The sequence below is a fragment of the Sinocyclocheilus grahami genome, unplaced genomic scaffold (assembly GCF_001515645.1).
Source record: "Sinocyclocheilus grahami isolate Dianchi unplaced genomic scaffold, SAMN03320097.WGS_v1.1 scaffold462.1, whole genome shotgun sequence".
NCBI classification, from domain to species: domain Eukaryota; kingdom Metazoa; phylum Chordata; class Actinopteri; order Cypriniformes; family Cyprinidae; genus Sinocyclocheilus; species Sinocyclocheilus grahami.
In genome coordinates, this window is record NW_015505641.1 from 936,001 (window position 1) to 948,210 (window position 12,210).

The window sequence follows — 12,210 nt, forward strand, 5'->3', positions numbered from 1 at the left end:
GGCAGAGGATCCCCAAATCCAGGTGTGAAAAACTTGTTGCATCTTTCCCAAAAAGACTCATGGCTGTATTAGATCAAAAGGGTGCTTCTACTAAATACTGAGCAAAGGGTCTGAATACTTAGGACCATGTGATATTTCAGTTTTTCTTTTTTAATAAATCTGCAAAAATGTCAACAATTCTGTGTTTTTCTGTCAATATGGGGTGCTGTGTGTACATTAATGAGGGAAAAAAAATTAACTTAAATGATTTTAGCAAATGGCTGCAATATAACAAAGAGTGAAAAATTTAAGGGGGTCTGAATACTTTCCGTACCCACTGTATATATATATATATGTGTGTGTAAAGATAATATATTTATTTTAAAACTGTTAAAAGTGCTATACTTTGATCGCAAAATTGTGTAATTTTTAGCTAAATCTGAATTTTTTTAAAAATTTTAAATAAAGCAAATTAAAAATCTTAAATAAAGCAAAATAATGTTATTTCTTTAATCCTAAATGTGGAATTTAGCCAAAGGTTTAGTAAAAGATGTAAAAGATTTTACTAAGTTCTGACAATTTTTTAAGCCAAATTTGTTGTCAAAGCATAGTATCGTCACCCGCTCACGTAACCTTTTATTGGGAATGCAGTCTGATATTCTTATGATTTGTGTGTTTTTGTTGTCAGACCATCTCTTGCTCTACCTTTGAACATGCAAGTTTCAAGTCATAATGCCTTGTGGTATTTTTTCAAGAACTCATCTGTTGGGTTTGCAGTGAAGACATCCGTGTGTAAAGATAATATATTTATTTTAAAACTGTTAAAAGTGCTATACTTTGATCGCAAAATTGTGTAATTTTTAGCTAAATCTGAATTTTTTTTAAATTTTAAATAAAGCAAATTAAAAATCTTAAATAAAGCAAAATAATGTTATTTCTTTAATCCTAAATGTGGAATTTAGCCAAAGGTTTAGTAAAAGATGTAAAAGATTTTACTAAGTTCTGACAATTTTTTTTAAGCCAAATTTGTTGTCAAAGCATAGTATCGTCACCCGCTCACGTAACCTTTTATTGGGAATGCAGTCTGATATTCTTATGATTTGTGTGTTTTTGTTGTCAGACCATCTCTTGCTCTACCTTTGAACATGCAAGTTTCAAGTCATAATGCCTTGTGGTATTTTTTCAAGAACTCATCTGTTGGGTTTGCAGTGAAGACATCCTAAACACGCCTTCAGTATGCATCCTGTAATTAATTGTTTGTTCGAATTGATCTAGTTCACAAATGCAAAGTGTACAGGCAGGCACAGCATTCTTCACAAGAGGTAAACAGGCAAATGCACCCTCTCTCTTTCTGAGAAGTAAGTAAGCTCTTTCCACTCCCCCCACCTGTGTTGTGGAGCATGCTGTGCGCACTCAATGTGCCTGGGGGTGAATGGAGGGCTTTTTGCAGCACGAACATGATCACCCATCTCTGATTATACATCAATACCTTTATCCCTGGGATAATTTATGCACTTACAAAACACAAAGCTTTATCTAAACCAACCACTGGGGAAGGTGGAGGCAAATAATGTGATATTACTTTACTGTAAGATTTGTTAAGAAAAGAGAGGGGGAAAGGCAGCATGCAGGGGGCAAAACAAGAATTATTTTACTGTTCTCGAAACGACATCCTCCCTTTATTTCATGTCATATTATTATTATTTTTTTTTAAATAATATATTTTTTATTTATTTTAATATAGTTCATATTATGTAGGTATATTTTTTGCTTGATAAATATTCCTACGCTATAATATGCATGTAATATAATAAAATCATATTGGATTTTCTAGTGAAAAAATATTTTATTACATTTTTTTGCATATGATGTCGAGAAGAAACATGTGGCTGTTGGGCAAATGGAAGCGCTTACCAAAAACAACAGAGAGCGGAGAATCTCCAACAGTATGCATTTTTAATAGGGGAATGTGGATATGTTGAGTTTGATATTAGCTCTGTGGCTGCAAGTGGGCTGGTGTGAAGCTCATTTGTACTCGCGGCCCCATTCCTCCGCCAGCCCCCCCATGCTGCCTGCTAATTGGCAGGAGACTGGGAGCTTCCTGCTGCGTGTTTGCCACTTTCCCCTTGCTCTACCACCCCACCAGCTCTTTTTGCCAGCTTTCCCCTCCGAACTGAGTAATTAACCCACAGCTAATTAACCACTTCTAATTACACTGAGGAGCCTGTTTCTTTCGCACTCACCAAAAGTGATGAGACACTTTGCCAGCACACGGATTCCCCTTCAGCTGCCTTTAAACCCGCTCCAGATTTCATCGGCTGAATAAATGGCGCTAAAAGCAGCCTGACGTTGCATCACACGCTTTGTCAGGAAAACATTTTTATGCTCCCTTTGTTTTGCTACATTGATTGCGTTTACAGATCTTATGCTGTTACCCGAGAGCAAAAATTATCACCAAGATTCAGTTTCATTCCCTAGAACAGAGAACGCTATTGATACCTCGGAATCAATTCGTTTGTGTTCAGGCCAGAGACCAATTAGTAACAGATGAGTTTGCAGATGTTTACTGTTACATAAAGTCACAGAGGAGTACCTCCCATTTCCACAACAAACATAATCTATTAACTAGTGTCAGCGTGCAGGTAGAGCGCTTGGGCCTCACTCACTAATGGCTGTGGCTCTGGGAAAGATGCATGCTGGGAACCGCGTTTAGTCCCGTGTACAGTGCTGAGTTTGGCAGTAGAGCTGTGCACAGTAGCAGCAGATAGCTGTGCTCTCTCATCCCTTGCCCACAGCCACGTTGCACTGATCTCTCTTTCGCTCTCTATTGCTTCTTCTCCCTCTCTCCACAGCCTCAGTCTCATCACAGCCGCTGCTATTTCTGTTGCACAGACTGATAGCTTGAACTAAAGATCATTGATTTTACGGGAAGCAGTGTTTACAGCCAGAGTGCCATCGACCTGAGGTGACTTTTTGCCTTCTGACACAGCAACTCCTCTGAAGTGTCGCTGTGTCTACATTAAACGTTCAGGATAAGGAAAAGGAGGTGGAGAAATTTTTCAGTCTACTATGTTTACCTTTGCTCACTAATAAAGCTGAAATTTAATAAATGGTGCTGACTCAAAATACCCGGTGTGGAACTTCTGCAGAAGTGCTTTTGAATTATATAAGAGTCGTGGCATTCTGTCACTGATGTCATTAATCATTTAGGAAATTAGACATTTTTATATAATAATAATAATAAATATTATTATTATTGTTATTATTATTATTATTATTACTATTATTATTTTATTTATTTATTTATTTTATAATTGTCTATAGAAGTTGCTTATTCTTATTTGGTGTACATAGTGGTTTTTATCAACCTTTTTAGCACGTGTACCCCAACATCCCCTCTAAATATATTATATTATATTATATTATATTATATTGTAAACAACAATCAACATGTCAACAAAAAAAATATATAACATTTATTTAATTATATTTATAATTATTTAGAGTTTAGAGTTATAATTATTTAGAGTATTTTGAGATATAATTATTTTTATTATGTTTAGATGTATTATGTATATATATATATTTTTTACTGAATAACTATATTTACTGTTGGCTTCTTTGTTTTGATTGGATGAGAGATATGATGGGAGGAGAATAAGACAATGTTATGTTATGAAAACAAATATGAATAAAGAGCACTGCTGCAGAAATTTTCCTCATTGTCCTAACATACATAAATACTGTGTTTTGCTCATGTATTCAGCTACGTCATGTGCAGATTGACACAAATATTTTGTCAGCTCACGTATGTTTTAGTTGTAGTTTCTGTTTTATTTTTAACTAGGCAAAACTCAGGCATTTTAGCATTAAGATTGACAATCCAGCAGTGGAGTGAACAGTTTCTCCACATATATATGCGATTCAGTTGGCTTATTCTTCAAAGATGAAGCCTTCTCACCCAGCTTCAGTGAATACATCCCTTTGTGCAATATCAGGAGGCCCTCCCTGCTTTATCAATAGGAACCTTCCCTTCCCACATCTTCCTGTAACTTGCCTAGCATTTATGCCATTGATTTTTCAATAAGCACCCTAACCCTGTAGTGGCCGGCCTGTGTGATGGCTAGATCTGGTGGGAGATGGGAAAAGAAAAGTGGGGCTTGCTGCATACCACAGGGAGGTGATGATGAAGCTTTTTTGTTCCTCTGATAGTCTCTGGAAGGATACGTTCTTTACATATTGAGGGGTGCTGGGGGTGGGGCGTGGGGGTCAGGCTGCACCCTGTGGCGGTTCTCAGCTGGGGCCGAGCAGGAGTTAATTCCCCCGGAGAGGGTCAGGAGCGCTGGGGCTCTGGAGGCCTGGCCCCTGGGCAGGTGATTGTGCGTGCTTATAATCAGACGGGTCCTTATCCTTTAATTCCGTCCTTGCTCAGCCAGTAAATCCCACCAAATGAAAAGGCCCATAAATAAAAACTTATCTAATTTTCTATCCCCTCTAAATGACATCCAGACCCAGCTTCTGACAGTTTTCATTATGTACTGTGCTTTTTTTTAATCATTAAAAACCTTATGTACTTTGTTTGGCAGGTTAAGAGGGAATGTTTTCTATTCTGCTTAATTTGAGTTTAGAAGAGTTTCTGTGTTCCTCTAAGAAACCCTGGAATTCCTGTCTCACAACTTCATGATTGTGCATGAAGTGAAGATTGTTTAGTGAAGATGAGCCCTTGATGACAGAATGTGTAGGATATAAAGGAAACAATGATGTTTTATACTTGTTTTTATGGAGTGTTTGACTGGCAGAAGGTGCTTATATAAGGTGAGAGAAAGGCCTAATATGCATTTCCTGTATGCTTCTGCTTCTCTGTCTGAGCTTTCGTTAGGTTAGGAGAGAGATTTAAAGATTCTTTAAACAGGTGTTGCTTTGGAAGCAGACCTTGAGTGGACAAACTACATTATATCTGCCCGCCCATCTGCGACTGGCAGACTCCAGACAATCCTATTGCATATCAGTAACCACTGCAGGTTATTGAATTAGACCATCTCCATTTTAAAGGGCAATCCTGTTTTCTGTAAGCAGACGCGCCCAGACGGCTTGGGCCGCCACTCTCTAGCACTGTTTAATTCTTTAAAGGAAACCATCTCATTTGCTTTAAATGAAAAGCATATCATGGCAGATTTTCAGGAATGACCATTTGTGATTGCCTGAGTCATAATCCTTTAGCTGTTTATGTACTTAACAATTTAAGTAGTTCTTTGCTCTATCTATTACACACAATCCCATAATGCTGCAGCAGCGTTGAGGGGGGCATAATAGGAACAGGTTACTGGAATGTTATTTTTGGACTTCTGTCAGTTCATCAGGCCTGGATGCGATGAACGCCTCATGTAGGCATCAGCATGGAAAGCTGTGAGTCTCCTGTGGTTTCGGGGACAGACGATGGGCTTGGCTCCTCCACCACATCCCAGCAGCAGCACCATCCACAACCCTGGAACGATCACCCTAACGCACAGGTCCCACCTTGTATCCAGTCCCCTTCCTTGGAGCCCCTGTCTCTCTCTGCACCCCACTCAGCCCAGCTCCAGAATCCTAGCACAACCTGTGAGGCTGTAAGAGAACAGCATCAGCAAACACTGTCACAGGCTGCCAGCGATAAGTCCACTACCAGACGGCTGCACCCCAAAAGAGAGGGGTTAGAGGAGGAGGAGCAGGAGGGAGTGAGCTGTGGAGAAGAGGACGAAGACTTGGAAGAATTGGATGAAATGGAGATTGATAGCTGTTTTCCTAGTCTGCAGCCCTTCCCTGGTGTGCCTATGATGCCAAGTGGAGGGGGCATGCCCATGCTCATGCGGCAACAGCCCTCCCATCGGAGGGGAGCCACTGAGAGTGGGAGCGAAGAAGAGGAGGAAGAGGAGAGTAGTGATGTGGAAAACCTGGCTGGAGAGATAGTCTACCAGCCTGATGGCTCTGCCTACATTGTGGAGAGTCTCAGCCAGCTTATCCAAAGCGATGGGAGCATGGAACCAGGCCTGCTCACTTCAAACTCTCTCCCCAGTGGGGGAAAATCAGGGGAACCTGCAGGGACCTCTACTTCGGTGTACCCTCAGATCATCAACACGTTTCATATAGCCTCGTCTTTCGGAAAATGGTTCGGCTCCTCAGACCAAGGTTTCCCCAATACCTCAACTCTGGTAGGCTTCAGTCCTGTCCTGCACAGTTTCCGCGTCTTTGATGTGCGGCACAAAAGCAACAAGGATTACCTGAACAGCGACGGGTCTGCCAAGAAGTCCTGTGTATCCAAAGATGTTCCCAACAACGTGGATTTCTCCAAATTTGACGGCCTTGCCCTTTATGGCAAAGGCAAGCCCATCCTCATGTGTTTCCTCTGCAAGTTGTCTTTCGGCTACGCACGCTCCTTTGTCACTCATGCAGTCCATGACCATCGCATGACCCTGTGTGAGGATGAGCGCAGGCTCTTAGGCCACAAGCATGCATCAGCGATTATACAGGGCATTGGGAAAGACAAAGAACCACTCATTAGCTTCCTAGAACCAAAAAATAAAAACTCTCCTCCACTGCCAACCCTGGTACCCATGAACTCAGGCCAGAGCTTCTACGGCACGTTCAGTGGGGTTCATTTAGAAGGGGGCAGCAGTAGTGAGGTAGGTGATAACCTCCTCAAAAAAGACTCTGATTCGGGTCTCCAGCAACAAGCCCTCCTCAGGCTGGGGGGTTTTGGCAGCCCCAAAACCTCCCGTACCTCTACCCCAGGCCCAGCCAAAGACTCCAACACTCTGTCCAAGCAGGGTAGGAGAACAGAGGGGTCTGTGGTGAAAGAGGGGACTCATAGAGGGGAGGATGGGGATGCAGAAACCTGTGAAAGAAAGTCTCTCCTTCACGGTGAGGAGATGGCCTCAGAGGAAGAGGATGAGCTTCTTTTAGAAGAAGAGGATGAAGAGGTAGAGGATGAAGTCACTGCGGTGGCTTGTAGTGGAAATAGCAGCAGCGGTGGCGGATTTGTGGGGGAACTGGCTGTCTCAAACCAAAGCATCTCCAAATCTCCTTTATTAATGCCTAGTAGCGCTCTCCAGCCTTCTGCTTGTCTCTCTGCAGCCAGCCCTGCACTCAGCAGCAAAGCCTCTGCTTCCATGTCCTCCTCTTCTGTCAGAGGGTCAGAGGATTGGATGGCTGCAGACAGTGGAGGGAGAACTTCAGATCTCTCTCTGAGCTTTAACTACCAGGGGTCTACAGTCCCCACGGCAATGGCGGCAGTCGCCGGCAGAGGGGGCGAAGAGGATGGGGCTGCATGTTCCTCTGAGAGCACGTCCTCCCCTCTTGCGTCCAATGCTGCTGCTGAGGAAAGTGCCAATCGAGATAGTGCCACAGCTCCTGAACCAAATGAAAGCCCAGCAGAGGGAGATGAGGACAACGGTGCCCTCTTCCACCACCACCACCACCACTTTCACCACCATCACCCACACCCTTCACCTAATGCTCACACGCACCTCCATCACACAGCTGCTTGTGACATGTCAGGAATGAGTGAATGCACCCAGAACCATGGGGCTGGGGGCAGTGGAGGGAGTGGGGTGGAGTGCCCGAAGTGTGATACTGTCCTAGGCTCCTCTCGTTCACTGGGTGGCCATATGACCATGATGCACTCACGGAATTCGTGCAAGACACTGAAGTGTCCCAAGTGCAACTGGCACTACAAATACCAGCAGACCTTGGAGGCCCACATGAAGGAGAAGCACCCTGACTCTGGAAGCTCCTGTGCGTACTGCACCAGTGGACAGAGTCACCCTCGCCTTGCCCGTGGGGAGAGCTACACTTGTGGCTACAAGCCCTTCCGCTGTGAGGTCTGCAACTATTCCACTACCACCAAAGGCAACCTAAGCATTCATATGCAGTCTGACAAGCATCTTAACAACATGCAGACATTACAAAATGGAGGAACTATTCCAACCGCTGGTGAACAGGTGTTTGCGCATGCACCTGGAGGGGTGATACCTGTTTCTTCTGCTACCCAGGCCAGCAGCCATCATCCTATTCACCACCATCATCCAGCGCAGTCCTCCACCCACATGGCAGGGCCCTGTGGTGCCCCTTCACCTACCAAGCCAAAAAGCAAGCCCACCTGGCGGTGTGAGGTGTGCGACTATGAGACCAATGTAGCACGTAACCTGCGCATCCACATGACAAGCGAGAAACACATGCACAACATGATGCTGCTTCAGCAGAACATGACCCAAATGCAGCATGGCCGGCTTGGTCTAGGTGCCATGCCTTCACCCTCAGAGGCTGAGCTGTACCAATACTACTTGACCCAAAACATGAGCCTGCCACCGGGCCTTAAGATGGACCCATCTGGAGCTGATGCCCAGTTCTTGCTTGGAAGTTTTCATCTGGACCCCAACATGGCGGCTCTGGCCCCAGCACTAGGTGAGTTTAATGAGTTACAGATAACACATATGGCAGTTCATGTGGGTTTTGAGCACTGTCTTTGTGTTTAACTATTCATCTGTAGTTTCTTAAAGACATATAAGAGCATTTCATGTTTATTTAAACCATGCCATTCCTGTTAAACTATTTGACTTTTTATCTTGTATGGGTGATAGATTATTTTTTTAAATTCAATGTTATATTTTAGTCCCCCCCCCTCTCGCTAACATTATTATCTCCACCCATACTAACACATGCTACAAACACTGTATTTCCCCATGCTGACAGCTCTGTCTGTGCCTGTAGCCTTCAGGCACACCTTCCTTGTTTAACATTCACTCACTCTCTTAAACAACTTTGAAACAGGTGAGTGAGGAAGAGAGAAATAGGCACATGCAAGGTTGAAATGTATTTGAAGGGAAGCGAGTGTCAGTATGCAGAGAGATAAAGGAGCCATTCCTGTTAAACTATTTGACTTTTTATCTTGTATGGGTGATAGATTATTTTTTTTAATTCAATGTTATATTTTAGTCCCCCCCCCCTCTCGCTAACATTATTATCTCCACCCATACTAACACATGCTACAAACACTGTATTTCCCCATGCTGAAAGCTCTGTCTGTGCCTGTAGCCTTCAGGCACACCTTCCTTGTTTAACATTCACTCACTCTCTTAAACAACTTTGAAACAGGTGAGTGAGGAAGAGAGAAATAGGCACATGCAAGGTTGAAATGTATTTGAAGGGAAGCGAGTGTCAGTATGCAGAGAGATAAAGGCCACTTACCTAAATTTATAGAAAGCAAAATGTGTGGAGTGGGGGGGAGAAGTCAACATGCTTTATGAAATGTGCACCCTTCAGTCTTGAATTGACTTGAGTGACAGGTATTTAACCTGATTTACAGCATAAAGAAAAAGAAATCTGTGGCAACATGATCAGTATGTAGCTTTCTTGAAATAAAGATACGATTCTTTAATGTAGATATCATGCTTGGTTTAATGCCTGAAACAAGAAAAATAGTTTGACTGTATGTGTTTGTATCAAGGCTGACACATTAAAAAAAAAAAAAGCATAGCTGGTACAATAGGTTTAGGAGGATTTAGATTTAGCATATTCACGTAGTGCTTACTAGTCTTGGAGATTTCAGCTTCTGCAACTCAGACACTGGCACACAGAGAAAAAGAAGGAGTGAGCGAGCAGGAAAGACAGGCACACACATCTTCTTAACACTTAAGCTTCGGTTTATTTTTCGCATCCTTATGTGTCATTCTATCTGTGTCAGATTGGCTGGGAAATCCCCCATTTTGCTGCCCCTGTGTTTGTTGTGAAAGATAGTGTGACGGAGTAGACTGGGGCCAGGGAGTGTTCCACATGGCCAAGTCCTCTTGGCTCATACTAAACATCACTGTTTTCATGTCAATACTATGCAACTACCACTGCATACCAGCTTGCCCTTGTTTCCTGCTTTTGTAATTGCAGCTATATACTTTACCATAGTCAAAAAAGGAAGGAAAATGGGCCTAGTGAAGGTAATTCAGCAGCATAGTAAAGAATTTGGCATGCCAGTTATAAGCCCACAATTTGCACAGACTTGTTTCAAACTGTTGCCAGTTCAAAGACACAAACAGGAATTGATTGCTGTGACTAATTCTTTTTTTTTAATCCTCCCTCTTCTAGCCATTTGGTTGGTTTTCCGGTGAGGAAATGTTCAATAAACATATTACAGGGAAGAAATGACAGGCATAAGACTTATAAAGAAGAGTGGAGTCATTACACAAACAATCTGGAATGTTCAGTGCACTTTCATATGTTTAAAGTCTCACACAACAAGCTATCAGATTTAGATATTTGCATATAAGTGACAAATTAGACCTCTGGACTCCGGTCATCATAATATACATTTTGTTTTTGTTTTTTATAAAGTACAACTTGTAAAACTTTTCAGATTAATGCCTCCAGTGTTTTTCATAATGCTTCCATTATAAAAAAAATGTTCTACTCTACTTAAACATTGATATCGACTGACAAAAGCAAAATATTCAAATTATGTTCTTACGAGACATGTTTAAGAGGTCATGAATACTGAACTTAACCTACAGATTTAAAAGTGTTTACATGAGAGGTTTATGGAAAGAAAAGAAACGTCTCTAGGTTGTATCAAGGCTGACACATTAAAAAAAAAAAAAGCATAGCTGGTACAATAGGTTTAGGGGGATTTAGATTTAGCATATTCACGTAGTGCTTACTAGTCTTGGAGATTTCAGCTTCTGCAACTCAGCCACTGGCACACAGAGAAAAGAAGGAGTGAGCGAGCAGGAAAGACAGGCACACACATCTTCTTAACACTTAAGCTTCGGTTTATTTTTCGCATCCTTATGTGTCATTCTATCTGGGTCAGATTGGCTGGGAAATCCCCCATTTTGCTGCCCCTGTGTTTGTTGTGAAAGATAGTGTGACGGAGTAGACTGGGGCCAGGGGAGTGTTCCACATGGCCAAGTCCTCTTGGCTCATACTAAACATCACTGTTTTCATGTCAATACTATGCAACTACCACTGCATACCAGCTTGCCCTTGTTTCCTGCTTTTGTAATTGCAGCTATATACTTTACCATAGTCAAAAAAGGAAGGAAAATGGGCCTAGTGAAGGTAATTCAGCAGCATAGTAAAGAATTTGGCATGCCAGTTATAAGCCCACAATTTGCACAGACTTGTTTCAAACTGTTGCCAGTTCAAAGACACAAACAGGAATTGATTGCTGTGACTAATTCTTTTTTTTTAATCCTCCCTCTTCTAGCCATTTGGTTGGTTTTCCGGTGAGGAAATGTTCAATAAACATATTACAGGGAAGAAATGACAGGCATAAGACTTATAAAGAAGAGTGGAGTCATTACACAAACAATCTGGAATGTTCAGTGCACTTTCATATGTTTAAAGTCTCACACAACAAGCTATCAGATTTAGATATTTGCATATAAGTGACAAATTAGACCTCTGGACTCCGGTCATCATAATATACATTTTGTTTTTGTTTTTTATAAAGTACAACTTGTAAAACTTTTCAGATTAATGCCTCCAGTGTTTTTCATAATGCTTCCATTATAAAAAAAATGTTCTACTCTACTTAAACATTGATATCGACTGACAAAAGCAAAATATTCAAATTATGTTCTTACGAGACATGTTTAAGAGGTCATGAATACTGAACTTAACCTACAGATTTAAAAGTGTTTACATGAGAGGTTTATGGAAAGAAAAGAAACGTCTCTAGGTTACGTATGTAACCATGGTTCCCTGAGGGAACGAGACGCTACGTCAAGATTCGCTTTGGGAACGCCCTTGCGTGACCGCGTTCTGAAGCACGTGTCAAATCCGTCCAATGGCGCAGCGAGGACCGAGAAAAGGAGTGACGTAAGCACCAGAAGGCATAAAAGTGCATCCGGCCGGGCGCCACACAGCTTCGATGAAGTAGTGCCTGCAGGGATGCAGGGAGTATGGCAAAAGCGCATCCGGCCGGGCGCCACACAGCTTCGATGAAGTAGTGCCTGCAGGGAGGGCACCTTGGTGTGCTGTACCGGCCTCAGCCTCAGGGTGCCACGGAGGAAATGAGTGGCAAGTGGGTGTCTTCCCAATGATTGACCACCCAGAAGGGCGTGGTAAGCAGCTAAGGCCACCACGTATACCTTCAGAGTGGAGGGAGATAACCCTGCGGAGAATCGCTCCTGCAGAAACTCCAGAACTGTACCAATTGGGCAGTTGACTGGGTCCTGCAGTCGCTGTCCGCACCATGAAGCGAAA

The 12,210-nt window shown here is 42.5% G+C and overlaps 1 protein-coding gene across 4 annotated transcripts in view; it reads left to right on the top strand.

The window, feature by feature from the left end:
• zfhx3b (zinc finger homeobox 3b) overlaps positions 1-12,210 on the top strand; it is a 164,400-nt gene that overhangs the window by 58,672 nt on the left and 93,518 nt on the right. For all 4 annotated transcript variants that reach the window (XM_016235072.1, XM_016235070.1, XM_016235073.1 and 1 more), the window contains exon 2: positions 5,340-8,418. In XM_016235072.1, coding sequence (XP_016090558.1) covers positions 5,376-8,418 — 3,043 coding nt within the window. In that variant the 5' untranslated portion in view covers positions 5,340-5,375. The remainder of the gene's footprint in view (positions 1-5,339; positions 8,419-12,210) is intronic.